Source organism: Lagopus leucura, unplaced genomic scaffold (assembly GCF_019238085.1).
Source record: "Lagopus leucura isolate 7727_CA_CO unplaced genomic scaffold, USGS_WTPT01 Super-Scaffold_100159, whole genome shotgun sequence".
In the NCBI taxonomy this organism is placed as follows: domain Eukaryota; kingdom Metazoa; phylum Chordata; class Aves; order Galliformes; family Phasianidae; genus Lagopus; species Lagopus leucura.
In genome coordinates, this window is record NW_024962335.1 from 12716508 (window position 1) to 12732599 (window position 16092).

Sequence of the window (16092 nt, forward strand, 5' to 3'; positions counted from 1 at the left end):
CCACCACCTCCCTGGGCAGCCTGTGCCACTGCAGCACCGCTCTGTCTGGGAAGAAAGTTTTCCTGAGACCTCCATTGGTGGACTTTGCAGGCCTCCACCCCACAGGTCATGAGAAGGGACGATAATGGTCCCTATTAAATTTAGGGGTTCATAGTGTAGATCATGAGCTGATTTCACAAAAGCAAGAGAATAAAGGGAACGCTAATCTCAGGGCACAGCAGTGTGTGCGTGCGGCCATGCTGATCTCAACCCCAATGAACTTGGTGGAGTGAGACTGGCACGGTCTGAATCTCAATACCTCACTGCAGAAAAATCTGTTCCTGTCTTAAAAGCAGAAAGAGCAAGGCAACACGTCTGAAGCCCGAGCATATCGCATATCGTCTTGCTCTATTTCCAGGCAGGGTCATAGGTAGATGATTAGTCAAATTCCAAACATCCTCTTCCTTGCTGTCTGGAGATTCGGCGGGGATTAGCTTTTTGTTTCTGATGTCGAGCTTCTAAAAACCGCCCTGCATCATCCACGTGAAAATAAATAACTCTATTTCTATCCCAGCTCACATGTAACATAGCCGGATATTATAAAAAAAATAAGCACGTAGCCCCCCAAAAGCAGGCCCTTGCAGCAGCTCTTGCTCCTACCAAGCAAGAAAATTAGCAGCACTCCCTGCTAGCTTCATCCTTCTCCTCTCTGATGGTGACAGATCTCCCTGCTGAGGAGTTTAATCAGCCCTCCCACGCGCAGGCTGTTCTGCCCTGGCACGGCGGCCAACACTATGGCACGGGGCAGCCTTGCACAACTGGAATGAGGCCACACAAGTTGTCTCAGAGCTCCTCGAAGGGCACATCGTGAACATCAAACGTGTTATGGGGTCACCCAGAAGCTGGTTTGGCCATCCTCCATCATCAGTGTTCCCCCACTGACCTCTATGGTTATAGTCTTCCTTCAGCTGGTGTTACCTGGAGTGAGGTGAGGAAGACCCGGACCCTTCCCAAATCCTTTTTTTGGAGCCTCTTACAGATCTAACCCAGGTAGAGAGTAGGGCAGCAGCTCCATTGAGGGGTTGGAGAAATAACTAGTATGCTATGGAGAACAAGTGGAATTCTGAGAGTTCCCAGAGGAATGTGAGGTGGGACAGGGCTAGCACTGCTGGAGCATCTAAGGTGAAGTCCTTGCTAAAGTGTCCGGCGGTGGACACAAGAGCAAAGGTATGTGTTGCATTTCCGCTTCCTCCCACTTGAGCTTCAGGCTGGGACTGAGCCACGTGAGGGACTTCCAGGACAATCTTCATGTTCTACTCCTGCAGACTCCCTGGGCTCTGGGACTGGCACAGCTCTGCTGAATGCTCCATTGGTGGAGAAATCCTCCCCTCGTCTTCCACGGTAGGGACAATTGCTGTGATCTTATGCAACCTAAAGGCATCTTGATCCCTTGCAACCCAAGGGCATCTTGACAAGCTGCCCAACCATAAGGTCCTTCCGTTTCGCGACTGAATTCTGTGACTCCGAAAGGGAAAGCTACAGAGGGTCCCCAGCTTCATTATGACCTTCCAGACCAACCCTTGGGTCCAAAGTCAGGTTGGGGGCATAACTATCCAACTCGGAGGCGTTGTCATGCCTACTGTGCAAGGACGCTCGATGACACCTCGCATAGTGTATATGTGAGGGCTGGCGTGAGGTGGCGTGTTTCAGAGAGGATTGGCTGCATGAGAAACCCAGATAGTCTGAGAGAGAGTGTGTGATGCTGCGAGATGAGGCCATGAGGGTGTGCGCATGTGAGAAAGGAAGGGAGAGGGGGAGAGTGAAGGAGAACACATGGATGCTCAGGGATGTGTGAATGAGATGAAATCTGCACGTAGCCGAGCATGCGACGTAGCAGAGAGGAGGAGAGGGAGATGCTCGGGATGCAGAGCGATCGCCTGCTGGGTGCCTGCAGTACATGACACTGCAGGAATGTGTCGGCGCAGAGCAGGCTGCACAAAGACGTGTGCTTTGCGAGTGTGCAACTCCGCACCGGGAGATCGCCCGTATGCACATGAGAGGGCGTGCGTACGTGTGTTTTTGCAATAGGTTGTGACTCTTTCCTGAACTCACCTGTTAGCAGCCTTCCCTCCCCCCCCCAGCACTCAGCTGCTGGCTCAATTTCCCTTCAGATGTTTATTACATTGTGGGGATAATCACGCGGCAAAACACCTCCCGGTGCCACGAGCAACACCAGATTGCCTTGCAGCAATGTTTCGATTTCTCTGGCTTTTTTTTTTTTTTTTTTCCCTTGCTTTTTTTTCCCCCCTGCACACAAAGAGATGTAGCTATGAAAGCCAGCTCTCTCCTCGCAGTAAGTATTACAAGGGAAGGAGTCAGGGGAAACGGGCTCCCAAGAACCCAGGGCAAAAAAATAAACTCCCGTGCCGGGAACTCCGCTCTGCTTATCTCTGCCTGAGGAGAAAGGAATTGCCGTCCCTGTTCCTCCAAGCCACGTTAAAAGGGGTATCGTAGAGTTAGTCATTTGTAATTAATTAATCATTCCAATGAACACACTTTTATTTTGTCAGCCAGCAGCAGCTAGATTTTTTCCCTTGATACTCGGCGAAGAGGAGGATGGCAAGTTATGCTCCACCCATCTCTCCTTTTAAAAGCGGCAGCCCCGGGTGCCAGTTCAGTCTCTCCCAGCTCGCCGCTGCCATAAAGCCCCACCAGCTCGCTCTGCTCCCGTTGCATTTCACTTTTTCGCTTTTCCCTCAGCAGGGTGCAGGAGGTGGCCGGGCTCTGAGGCTCATCGAGGCTTGCACACACAATCCGGAGCAATAAAACCCCTCTGATTGCCCTCACCTGTCTCCAAACCAAAGCAAAACCAATTGCCGGTGTTGGGAAAGGGACGGCACCAGAGCCAGCGCCCGGCGTGGGGATCCTATCTAAAGGGGAAGATCCGATCTAAATGGGCAGGTCTGATCTAAAGGGGAAGATCTGATCTAAAGGGGAAGATCCAATGTGCAGGAACGTCTGGAGGAACAAGAAGAAAGAAAAGGAGAATTTTAAAACAGAAAGACGCTGAGGAAGACTTTATTTTTGGATTTTGCAGCAAACTTGGGAAAAGTTGTTTTTATTTTAATACATCTTTTTTTTTTTTTTCCCCAAGAACACTGCTGCCTGTTCCTAAAAGCTCTTCTTTTTCAATGCGCATGCATTTAAGAAAGCAAGAAGACCAAGAGGGAAAATAGCACACGGACTACCTGCTAAGGAGCCACTCATTGGAACGCATAGCTGGATGCCCGGTGCTCAGAGGAGCTTCTCCCCACCCACCCTATGAGATAGCAGAGCCCCTCAGCCCTGCTCCCCGCACCCCCCGGTGCTGAGGCGATGGGGACCGGCAGCCTGCTTGCTGCCTGAGGCCGGCTGCCACTGCTTCCCTCCCAGGGCTCTCCGTCCATGTGCCCGCAGCCGGCGGGGCCTGAAGCCGGCATGAATTTCGGCGTGGTCTTCGCCGTCATCCTGTCCCTGCCCCTGGCCCGCCTGGAGGTGAGTCCCATAGAGGGAGCCCGGGGGAAAACGGGGGGAGGTGGGGAGCGTGCATGGAGGAGGAATGCGGGGAGGGGATCTCGGTTGTGCTGCCACAGATGGGGGAGGGCTGTGCCTGCAGGGTGTGAGGGCTGTGGGGTGTTTTGCCCCAGTTCCTCAGGAATATGGGTGAGGGCTGGGGCTGGGAAGGGGCTGCCCTTGTGGGTATCCTGGCAACTGGAGCCCTGGGACCCCAAGACATGCTGTGTCCTTCGGTCTCACATAGGATTTTGGTGCTGCATAGGTTTCCCAGGGAGGTGGTGGACTCATTGTACCTGGAGGTGTTCCAGGGCCGTGTGGATGTGGCACTGAGGGACGTGGTCAGTGGGCATGGTGGGGATGGGCTGGCAGCTGGACTAGGTGATCTTAGAAAGCTTTTGCAATCTAAATAATTCTGTGACTGAAGGGATCAAAAAGATGCAGTGCCCAGTTCCCACTGCAGCCCTAGACAACCAAGCCATGTGTCAATGAGTAGCTCAGCTCAATCCTCCACCCCAACTTTCCTCCCTTTGCATCATGTCTGCCTTTTCCTTCTCCATTTTCAGGCAGTCCCATTCATGGGTGGCAGGGAAGGGACCAGATGATGGCATCACCACCCCAGAGGCCCGTTTTGCCTAAGCCACAAAGGGAAGCAGCTAGAGCTGCGGGCTGCCCAGTGGTTAAGTTTGTTTTTGGCAGAAGATGACATTTCCTCTATGAGTGGCTCAGATTTTGCTCTTCTATGCAATACCAAACATCAGCTCTGGTTGGTGCTGGGGTAGGGCAGATGTGCCCAATCCCAGGGCCCTGCTGATATGCAGGGTTAGAGTTTGGCAATTCTGGTTCTCCTCTGGGTTTCTTAGGAGGAATAGTGACATTTATCATTTTATGACTGGAGAACTGAGAAGGCTTCTGCATGAGCAGGCAGAATCACAGAATCATTAACGTTGGAAAAGACCTCTAAAATCACCCAGTCCAACCTCCAGCCCATCTCCACCATGCCTACTGACCATCAGTGCCACATCCACACGGTTCTGGAACACCTCCAGGGACGGTGACTGCACCACCTCCCTGGACAGTCTGTGCCAGAGCTCAGTCAGTCCCAGCATCTGCTTCAATGGTGGCATGTCACCTCCGCATCAGAAGCACAGTATGACTGCTACCAGGCTGCAAACAGGCTCCAGGGGGGGCTTGCACCCACACTCAGCCCTGCCAGGGACAGTGCAGCAGAGACTGAGACAGGGTCTCCCCAGTCCCTCTCCCTTTTCCATAACACCCATTGGGAGCTGGAGGGCCCTGGAGCCCCTTCAGAGGGAGGGAGCGGGAGCACAGCGCCCCAGCGGGAAAATATTTGCCAGTTGGAAAGTGAGGATGCAAACTGATATGCATTTGCCCCACGGGCTGCAATAGCTGCCTTGCAACATTTACGGAGATGGGCTGAGCCAGGCGTGGCTTTGCCTGGGTGAAGCCCTGTTGGCAGGGCTTTCTGGAATTCCCAAGGAATGGGGTGCGGCTGAGCATTCAGCAAGGTAGCTTGGGTTCTGCCGTGCCTCTTCCTGCTGGGAGGTGACAGGGCTCATCCCAAGCATAAGGGAGTGACAAGGACACTGAAAGCTAAGGCAGCCAGTGATGGATGGATGGGTGGATGGATGGATGGATGGCACGGCAGGGGTAAGCTGGTGGACGGAGCCAGGACCCGTGCTTTGTGCCATGGCAGCATCCCACCTGAAAGTGGTTCTTGCAAGGAGAGTTGTCCCCTCCTGCCATGACCCTTGGCATAGTCAGCATGGAAATTCTCAGAAAGTTTCCTTTGCTGGGCAGAGGAGCAGATAGCTGGGTGTTCCCCTACCTGAGACCAGCACATGGGTATATAGAAACAGTGCCCAGAAAGAGTGCTTGAGCATGTCCTCAGCTTCTTTCTCCAGGCTTGGAGGGTCTCCCTTCCCTCCCTGTTGCAGTCTCTTCTCCATACTACCTCTGCTAGTCATAGAGATGCTGCACCACCAGGAAGGACTCAGCAGCTCTTGCCTGTACATTGAACCTTTTAGCATCCCCAGTACTCAAAATCCTACGTTGGCAGAAAGCTCCAGAAGTGGTGGGGCTGGGGGCAAGGCTAATTTTACGGTGACATAGGACAGAGGCAGCTTGTGGCTGTGTGCATGCGGGTTCACAGCAACCCCAGCTGCTGAGATCTGGGAGGAGGTCCTGTCCTTGCACCCACAACCTGCGCATGGCTCTGCTGTAGGACATGCATGGCACTGGGAAAAGGGGAGGGGACATCCCTGCGGGTGTAGTTCGGGGGAGAGCCTGGCACTGGAGGCAGAGGGAGGGAGGGAGGGAGGGGAAAAACAAACTTGCTTTCTTCTAGGAATTCAGCAGCCATGCAGGAATATGGGGCCAGGCCTTGGGGCACTTGACAGCCAGCCAGGAGTCCATTGAGACAAAAGTCTTCTTTGATCTGCCGCACAGTTAAAAAAAAGAAGATTGTTAACCTGTGTTAGACAAATAACTCCGAGGAGCTGTTAAGCAGGAAAAGCACCAGCTGCTTGGGCTGTGCTGCTGGGAATCCCTCCTCCTTCACTGCTCCCCACCTCCCGACCCCATGGGATCAGGTGGTGCTGGACCCTAAAACCTCCGCACCAGGTACTCCCAGGTGTGCAGCCCTTGGTTGGGCTCAGGAGGCAGCAGCAAGGTGACACCCAACCTTGTCACACCTACCGATGCTCTCCCCCAGCGGGTGGTGGAGTCTAAAATAAAAGTCCCATTTCCTACACGTATTAAGTATCAGGAAGGAGCAGGGGCATCAGTGCACAGCAGTGTTCATGCACAAATGCTCTCAGCTGACAGGTGCAAGCACTAAAGAGCATTTCACCACCTGGTGCTGAGAATTGCAAATGACTGCTTTGCACCATGCATGGCACAGGTTGGGGAGGTGCCCCAGAGCTCTCATTGCTGGGCTGCTGGTCCTGTTAGTTCTCACACCACGGGGTTGTCAGAAGGCATCTTCATTGCGCAGCGATTCAGTGATCCCTGAATGATGTGAGTCACTCCCTTGCTGTGCATCCATCACGGAGGCTGAAGAAGTGATGCCTGGGGCTCTGAAATCTGCATCCAGACCTGCTGTGAGATGTGACAGGGACAGAGCGGGGCACAGAGGCTTGAGGGGGTCACCCTGCACCATCCCTGCTTGTGTTGCCCCATGCATGCAGGGCTCAAGGGGCTCTGACTAGTGGGTCCAGCTGTGCACCTGACATCTGTCCCAGGAGGTTTCTGTCTCATAGCATTCAGCACATTTGTCACCATATGAAGTACCCGCTCAGTGGGATGGGAGCACTCCCACTGCCCTATCAGTAGAGGTGATGGGTGGGTGGCCAAAGGATCCATGTGTTTGGGATTGTGCCACCCACCTGCTGCTTTTCCCCAGGCAGAAAAGAAACGTTCCGCCCTGAACCCATGCAGGGAAGGAGCACCACTGCACCGGAGGGACCACACACATGCCACTGACCGCCCATAAAAGCCCACATGAAAATCCTGATGCTTCGCAGGCGCACGAGCCAAGCTCTGCTCTCAGTTACAGGGCACAGCTCGGGGCTGTGCCTCCAGAGGCATCCAGCACCCCGCTGAAAGAGCTGCTTTTCCACATGAGTAGCCCTGAATGGAGAAAGCTAGGAGCTAAGCAAACACTCCGGCCAGCACTTTCCTCCTCTCTTTTTATCCTCTTTCGGAAGTGTGCTTCAATCAGTGCTTGCTTTCCCACACCACTCCTTTGTTGTTGCCTTGTGTGCTGCCAACTGGACCCATTTAAGGTTGCGTAAGATTCCCAAGAGATTGATAGTGTTGCACCTGCCTGCAGGTCTGTCATCGGATGTCTACAGACCTGGTGACTTCAGGTTGTTGGCACCAGCACCTGGTGACGTCCCAAACCAGCTCCTCTGCCCATCCCTGTTGTCCTCCCAGCACTGTTTGCAGTTGCGCCCGAGCTGCGAGCTCAGCTGCAAAGGTCCTTGTGCCTCTCCGCCCCAAAGCTCTGTTTTTTAAGAGTATGCAAATGGTGGATATAATTGGGCCGCTGTGGTTTGAAAACACGCGCATGCACACGCACATACACCCGGTAATCTCACAAAGCCTGCGAGGGAGTTTCATAACGGAGGGAAATATTGGGAAGGTTTTATCTGATAGCGTAAGGGAAGTCTGTTAAAACGCCTGTACTGCAGGCAGCAGGAATGAGGGGCCACCTGGAGAAGTCATACGGTACCGGAGGAGGAAGCATTGCTGACTGCATTTGTCGTGCTCAGGACTTCGCTGCAGAGCTGTGGCATTTCCTTGCATTTTTTAGGGTCTACCAACCACTTTGGTAGTGGTTTCAGGTTCATACTTTCATGAGGCTGTGTCTTTCTTACTATATCACTGGTTCTGCTGAGCTTTCCCCACGCTGCTTCGACTCCCCACACTCCATGATGCAGCACTTGCACATCACCCCTCTAATGCTCATTTTCCTTCTTTTTTTTTTCTTGTCATCTGGCAGGGGGACCCCATACCTGAAGATATTTATGAGATTTTGGGTGGCAGCTCCGTGCGCTCCATCAGTGACCTCCAGCGTGCCCTGCGGATAGACTCCGTAGGTAAATCTCCTCTTCACCAAACACTCCTCTCTCTTTCCTTTGCTCTTTCGGGAGAAGGGGGGGAGCAATCCATCTTCCTGCAGGCGCACTCCCTCATACCCCACTATCAATGCAGCAACCAGGAGCACGCCCATGTTGGGGTTGGAACTCGATGATCTTTGAGGTCCCTTCGAATCCAAGCCATTCTAAATTCTGTATTTCCATGATTCTGTAATTCCTTAACCACTCAGGGTCTGAGCCCTGGGCATTTACATACCTAATCCCCCTGAACCTATGGGAGTTAGACAAGTAGATGCTTCTGTGGATCTCCAAACCTGCCAGGTCTACAAAAATGGTAGGGGATGTGTGAGGGGGGGAGTACTTGGAACACGGGCCAGCACTTCTCACCTTGCAAGACGCACATGCAGCACGGCTCGCTCTGGCCAAGGGTCAAGTTGGGAGGTGGAGAAAGGCGAGGTGGAAGCAGGAGAAAGAGCGCTGAACGATTCTCCGCTTGAGCTTGCAAGAGAAGCCACGTGCCCGGGGGTGAAATCGGGTTGGCCGGGGTAGCCCTGCCTCACCTCCTGCCCCCAGATAAGAGCTCCGGGGGCTGCAGTGCCGCGGGGTCACTTGGCGCAGAGCGATGGAGCGCGCAGGGGTCGGCACGTGTGGGAATTGGAGCACGCGCCACGGCGGCTGGGCTGGCCCAGGAATTTATTTATAAACGGTCTCTTCAGAGCAAATTCCTTTCTATTCTAACCCTGCTCCCGCCTGTCGTCCCCCGGCCCCCCCCAGCTCGCCTTCTTTCTCGTGTTTTGTCTGTTTGGAGCTTTGTAATCCTTGCCGAGACACTATCTACGGGGGAACAGAATTTCCTGCTTTTGTTTCCTATGCCAGTCCAACCACTGGCGCAGTCTCAAAAGCATTCCCGCTGCCTTTCAAAACGGCCCTGGAGGGGCAGGGGGGGGGAACGCGAGGGGGAGGGCACCAGCTGCGTTCTGCTATTGTTTGCCTTAGAAAGAGGCGACGAGGCTCCCCACCACCGCCACGGCCGCTCCCTGCCCTCGCCCGTTCCCTCCTCCTCATCCACCAGCCGCACAATGGGGCAACTTCCAAAATTAGCCCCTCCGGATTGATTGTCCCAAGCCGGTTCCCCCCCACCCCGCCCCGAGCCTCTTCGGTGCCGGCCCGGCGTGTAGAAGGACAACCTGAAGAGGGAGGGACTCGCTTTTTCAATAGGAGATTTGTTTCGAGTCAACAGTTGTTGCTATTTTTCTCCCTCCCTCTCCTCTCATCAGCTTAACCTTTGCACAAAAGGCAGCCCCCACCCTCGCTGGATGAAATGCAGGATGGAGGGGTGGGGAGATGCATGCTGTCTGTCTGTCATCTCCCGGTGCCCAAGGAACAGATACATCTCTATCGCAGCCACCAGCTGCCTTCAAGGCTGAGAAATACAGCGAGCAGTCTCTTGCTGGCTTGGAGAGCCAAAGGGTACAGAGCAGGCTAGAGAGCTTGGAGTCATCAGTTTCACTTGAGGTTCCTGGCATTGAGCACAGGGACACAGAGAGCCAGGATCAGGAATTCCAGGAGCCAAGTGGACTGAGACGTTTCTTTCCTGACCTTAAAAACTCCCATAGACCCAACAACTAAGGTGTGTTGGGTGGGAGTCATCTCCATTAACACTGGCTAGCTGTGGACACTTAAGCCAGTCACCCAAACACCCTCTGTAGCCCTTGGAGATCTGTAGGTCCTTATAAAGCCCACCAGATTCTGGGTGTCTGCCTCTGGATGAAATAAATGTTGACCCAGAAGTGATCACACCTCTCCAGACACTCTGAAGGGAGTTCCCCTCATGCACAGGTGTTGGCTGAACAGACACAATTCCTCCTCATGTATGCAGCCTCTGTGCACATAACCCAAATCCTTCAGTAGCTGCTTCAGAGCTGAGCAGAGAGCAACATCCCTACTGGGAGGGCTCAGATAGCGCTGAGGAAGAGGGATGGGATGGGATGGGTATGGGAAGTCTGCTCCAGCGCATATCTGATAAACAGAGATCTTCCACTGGCCCAGATCTCCTGTAAGAATATTGCTCCCTCGATGCTGACGTCCATTCAGCTTCCTTCAGCTGCTAAAGCAGGCCAGAGAAGGAAAGAGCTGTGGCCGGGTGGGAGCTATCTCTGAGCACAGCCATTGTCCATAGCTCAGGAGGGGCTGCATGTTGGAGTGCTCCGTAGGGACTATGGGCATTTCTCTATTCAGCACTTCCTATGGGAAAAAGTGGAGGGGTGGGAGGGCCCTGCACAGAGCCGGGCTGAATGCGATCTGCTTTCCTCTCCCATCTTTGACAGAACTACCTCCTGCTCCTGCAGCTTACCATAGAGCAGTAGAGGGGAAAAACAGCCATTTTAGCTTCACTTTCATGTTCTGCTATCAAACTGACTCTAGCCTAGAGATTCTTAAGCTGGGCTGTGAACCTGCTTGCCACATCCTGGTTGCAGAAGACCAATCTGAACCTCTTGGCTGCTCCTTTCCCACTTCAGGTCATAGCTGTGATTTTGCTGTGCATTTACACATGCATGACACCCCAGGGCCTTGGCCCATACCACTGCACTGTATTTGGTGGGCAAAGCACCAGTGCCCAATGGTTGGACTAGATGATCACAGTGATCTTTCCAACCCTCATGATTCTATGATTCTTCTCCTACCTCTACCCACTACTACCAACTTTCTCCTTCCTTTTGCAGAGCAAGACAGCTCTAGCCTGGACCTGAATGCAACTCAGCCCAGCCAAAACCATGCGTCCCTGGCTCGAGAGAGGCGAAGCCTTGGTGAGTGTGGGGTGCTGCACCTCATATGTGTGCTGGGGTACAGATTATAGTACATGTGGAGGCACTGTTTCCAGGAGGGAGGTTGGCAGGTGAGCAAAGGGGAAGAGCACGTGAGTGTGGCAAAGCCATATGGGCTCTGTTCCTCTCCCCACTGATGGCTGCAGCAGGTTGATAACAGTTGCACAGCCTCTTTCATCCTCCCTCCTCCTCTCGGCCTCCACAGATGCTCTGGCAGCAGCAGAGCCAGCTGTCCTCGCCGAGTGCAAGACGCGGACGGTGGTCTTTGAGATCTCCCGCGACATGGTGGACAGCACCAACGCCAACTTCGTGGTGTGGCCGCCCTGCGTGGAGGTGCAGCGGTGCTCCGGCTGCTGCAACAACCGCAACGTGCAGTGCCGCCCCATGCAGATTCGTGTCCGGCACGTCCAGGTAAGGCAGCTCTCCCTAAACCACAAACCCTCGTGCAAGGCTTGCATAGCTGCCCGTTCCCTGATGCTTTCTTTATGGTCACGTGGTTCTGCATGATCCATACAGTGCTGCAGTCTCTGGCATGGTGATGTCTGTGCTTTTGCTGTCCAGCAGTTGGGAACTGTCACTGCAGCAGTGTTCCCTTGCTGTTTCTATGTCTTGAGAGGGCCTCGTCTTCTGTGTTAGAGCAGAAGAACCAGGATGAGGCACTGGCACAGGCTGCCCAGAGAGGTGGTGGATGCCCCATCCCTGGAGACATCCAAGGTCAGGCTGGAGGGGCTCTGAGCACCCTGACTGAACTGTAAGCATCCCTGTTCATTGCAGGGGAGTTGGGCGAGATGACCTTTAAGGGTCCTTTCCAACTCAAATGATAAATCAAACAAACCAGGATACTTTCATTGCAGGAACTGTTTTCAGTGCAGAAAGAGGAGGGCTTGGTGATGTCAAGGCTCCATCCCTCCTCTGCAACAGGTGTTGCAGCAGCTTCTCCTCTTTGCCAGCCCCACAGTTACCTCCTGAGCCAGTCCAGAAGAAAACAGACACCTGACAGCTCACCTCTCTGTCCTCCTCTCTGCTAACAGTGATCTTCTTTCAGCTTCCTCCCAGACAGCTCTTTTAAAAATAATACTCATCCCGCATTAATCCCCTGCCTGAGCCTTAGGAGACTCCCCCAGGCAGAGGCTGACTGGGAGATATTGCATTCAGGCAGCTCTGTTCATCAGGAAATTCCTCTCTCAGAAAAGCCAGGCTGAAATGAGGGAAAAGCAGGGGGTGCAGGAGTTGTTTTTGTGGAAAAAGCAAGCGAGAGGTCAAAAGCCAGCCACAAAAAGTGACCTGGAAATGGTTTCTTTGAGGACAGAGGTCTCACTATTGTTTGGCTGGAAGTGTTTGTCTAGTGAGCAGCGTGTGGTCTGAAGCGCATGGAGTGGGCTTTCAAGGAAAGGTAAACAGCGTGGCCGCCGCAGTGCTGCCCTAGGGATGCTGCTGGGGGCAGTGGGTTTGCAGGAATTCAATCCCACATGCAACTATTTATAGCTGCAGAGCACTTAGGGGCTGTGTGCTTGTCAGATAAGCTGAATGGGGTCAAACCCAGAGTGGGAGAACCCCAGGCTGTGGTGGGATGCAGTGTGAGCCTTCCCTGAGTCAGCACTGGTGGAGAGTCCGAGGGAATTTCCAGAGCACCGCCTTCCTCTGAAACAGAGGGCTTCAGCCCCATGAGTTGTTAAAGAGATGCAGACAGATTCAGACAGGCCTGGTGAGGCTATGTCTGCTCACATCGAGCACAGGCTGTTCTCCTTTTGCCCTTCCTGCGGGATCCTGCGGCGATTAATTCTGGTTGCCCCCAGGTGCACACCATCCCGGCCGTACAAACAGTTTCTGCATGTGGTCAGCCACGCATTCTTCTCCCCACCAGCAGCAGGGACAGGTTAGGAATGGGAGAAACAAGCAGTCAAATCCAAGTTTAGCTCTGCCCTGCTGGTGTGTGCAAAATTAGCTCTATATACACCACCCCTGGTCTCAAACTGTGTGCTCTCCGCTGCCTTTTGCCCTGATAGGAAGAGAGCCAGTGTGTAAGTGTACAGACACTGATGATTTTTGCAGAGCGGGAGCTACAGCCACGTTCATCTTTGGGCTGCATCTCTCTTCAAATAGGTGAACAAGATCGAGTTTGTCCAGAAGAAGCCAGTATTCAAAAAAGTCGTTGTGCCTTTGGAGGACCATGTGCAGTGCCGGTGTGAAGCAGTGTCCCGGCCGCCCCCCAGGAGCAGCCGGCCAGCACCCCGTGAGCAGAGACGTAAGGACTTCAGCCTTTGTAGTGCAGGGGAAGGCTGGGGAGAGAGGAATGAGCTCCTCCATGCTGGGTGCTGGGCGGTGAGGCGCTGGCACAGGCTGCCCGGAGAAGCAGTGGTGCCCCATCCCTGGAGGTTCAAGGCCAGGTTGGAGCTGGTGGGTGGCAGCTCTGCTTACAGCAGGAGGTGGGATTGGGTGAGACTGCAGACCTCTTTGGTGACAGTATGTGGGGAAAGGCACTCCAGCATGAATCCAGCTTCCCCACTCTGTATGCTCTCCCTTCTCTTTTGGCAGGCTTGTCGCCGTCGTTCACCACAGCCGCCATCTCCCAGAGGAAGCGGGTACGCCGGCCGCTAGCACAGAAGAGAAAACACAAGAAATACAAGCATGTCAACGATAAGAAAGTGCTGAAAGAAATCCTCATAGCATAGAAGTGCTGGCAGGGGAGAGAGAGAGAACAAGGCAAGTGACAGCAAGCTGTTTTTCCCTGGGTCAGGGTTCTGTCCTGGTGCCTTGGACCCTTCCCACAGCACCTACAGCAACTCAGCATGGGCCTGCAGCAGGACCTGAGCGTGGGAACAGCCCAGTGCACATGTTCCATGTATGGCTTTGTGGCTCTTGGGTTTCAGCCTCCCCTTTGCCTCCCTTAAAGGCAGACAGCAAGCCCAACTTCTCTCCACACCTAAATTCCCGTGGGATCTGTGTTATTCATCTCTTCTGTGGAACAGCTCCTGTTCTCCTTTCTCTATTGATTCTCTGTTGAAAGAAGAGAATTAATGTTGCTCTGGGGATCCCTTTTCCTTTCATTTCATTAGTTTAGTTGGCAGAAGGACTCCGAAGCAGCAAAGCGCTTGGTTCATCCCTCTCCTAGCGGGAAGCCTGTGTGCTTGAGAGAGGTCACACCAGGGAAAGAAGAGCTGGAATCTCAGGCAATAGATCTGGACTTTGTCAGTCCAAGGCCTGATTCTTCTCTCTCTGACTTGTGTAAACAGGAGTAATTCCCTCATCATCAGAAGAATTTCACCCCGCCACAGCTGTTTGGAGGAGCCTGGGCCGTGCCCCACTCAGGACAGGGGGACAATGACTCTTGGTATCTGGGAACAGATCAGCTCAGCTCTGGCTTGAACTATCTAGAAGGAAATACAAAGAATGTCAAAAGCCCTCCTGAGCTCTTCTGTTTGGTACTTGAGCATTTCCGGAGGAAATGGCAGAGCGTTATAGGCTGCCCAGGGAGGTGGTGCAGTCACCGTCCCTGGAGGTGTTCCAGAACCGTCTGGATGTGGCACTGAGGGATGTGGTCAGTGGGCATGGGGATGGGCTTGCAGTTGGACTGGATGATCTTAGAGACCTTTTCCAACCTTAATGATTCTGTGATACTTTATCCTAATGCTGTGCCTGTTTTTGTTTGCCCTCCAGGTTTATTTAATATATTTGCTGTATTGCCCCCATGGGGTCCTTGGAGTGATAACTTTTCCTCTTTGCCAGTCTGCCTCAACGACTGATTCAGGCGGCAAATGGTGCTTCCCTTTCCATCAGTGGACCTTCTCCTACCGAAGCCTCTCCCTTCTTTCATTTATTAACATTTTAAAGTTTTACAGAAAAAAAACAAAACAAAACAAAAAACAACCAAAAAAAAGAAAAAAAAAAAGACAAACACAGCTTATATATATATACATATATATATATATATATATACATATGAGAAAAGAACAAAGTAGAAATGAAACCACAAACCCCCCAACAGTCAACAAGGACAGGACAATGCCCTCCCTGCTCAGGTGGACAGGATGGAAAATGTGAAAAGGAGAGTGGGGCCAAATCCTTACTGTGGGGAGGAGGAAAATGAATGGACTGAAGGAAGAAGGGGCATTTTCTTCCTTCCTCATGTGTTTCTGTACGGCCGGGGCCCGGCTGAGATCAGCACTTGCACTGGACCTGCGATTTGACACAGGCATATCTCAGACTGCGGACGGCATCCCATGATGGAAAATGCACTATATGGACTTTTATCACCCTACCTGGACAGAGATTTATTTTTAACGTGCGTGTGTATGTTTTATTTGAAAAACCAAAACCACTGAAATATACGACATCTCGGGGAACAGAAGAAAAAAAAAAAAAACAGCAAAGCAAAATGAAAACAAAGAAGCCAAATGCCATTCCCTCCCTTTTCCTCTCCTGCTCCTGGTGCTGACTGGAAGGTGTTCCGACCGAGGGGAAGGAGCAGCCGGCGGCAGAGCCGTCCCCGTGCCCCGGCCCTGCCGAGGAGCTGTCTTTGCACATGCTGGTGGAGAACTCAACTTTCCAGGCTTGGACTCAGAGTATTTTTTCAATTTGCTCTGTATGTGTGCGCGTGTCTATGTGTGTATATGTATACGTGTGTGTGCGTGTGCGTGCGTATTTATACATACCTATATAAATATATATATATATGTTCTTAAATGGATTTCATTCCTGGCGGTGGGCAGTTTGGAGGCACGCGTTGCCGTTGGCTCTATTGGGTTGGCATTGCACTGCTCATTGCCTGCGTGTTTGGGGCCGAGACAGGCAGATCCCTGCCCGCAGCTCTCTGCCTCGGGTTCCCTTTTCTCTCTCTTTCCACCGACACTCAGCACCACTTCCTCGCAGGAGGTGAAGCGGCGGTGCAAGGCGATGAACAACAGCCAAACTTAGAAGCATGACTTAATTTCATCAAGCTGTCCTCGCCTGCTCTGTGGTCCTGAAAGCAGAATCATGTCATTCCCCCGGGCTCTTTAACTCCTTCGTGGGTGTCCTGTGCACCGTGCCTTCATTGGTCTTCAGTTCTCCCATCTTTTTTTCTTTGCCCTCTCAAACTCCATCAGGATTTTACCCACTGGATGTTCCAAGCTCCT

At 52.9% G+C, this 16092-nt stretch overlaps 1 protein-coding gene across 1 annotated transcript; it reads left to right on the plus strand.

Moving 5' to 3' along the window:
* Positions 1-2641: 2641 nt before the first annotated feature.
* Positions 2642-15318, plus strand: PDGFB (platelet derived growth factor subunit B). Its single transcript, XM_042890341.1, has 7 exons — positions 2642-3513; positions 8057-8153; positions 10877-10960; positions 11184-11389; positions 13082-13223; positions 13514-13681; positions 14636-15318. The coding sequence occupies exons 1-6, from the start codon at positions 3424-3426 to the stop codon at positions 13648-13650; spliced, it is 756 nt and encodes a 251-aa protein (XP_042746275.1). The 5' UTR covers positions 2642-3423; the 3' UTR covers positions 13651-13681; positions 14636-15318.
* Positions 15319-16092: the final 774 nt, after the last annotated feature.

Bases quoted from the DNA above. Each gene is read 5' to 3' on its own strand.
- PDGFB (XM_042890341.1), top strand. From the start codon at position 3,424: ATGTGCCCGCAGCCGGCGGGGCCTGAAGCCGGCATGAATTTCGGCGTG. The intron at 3,514-8,056 runs GTGAGTCCCATA...GTCATCTGGCAG, and splicing joins TGCCCCTGGCCCGCCTGGAG to GGGGACCCCATACCTGAAGA. The intron at 8,154-10,876 runs GTAAATCTCCTC...TTCCTTTTGCAG, and splicing joins CCTGCGGATAGACTCCGTAG to AGCAAGACAGCTCTAGCCTG.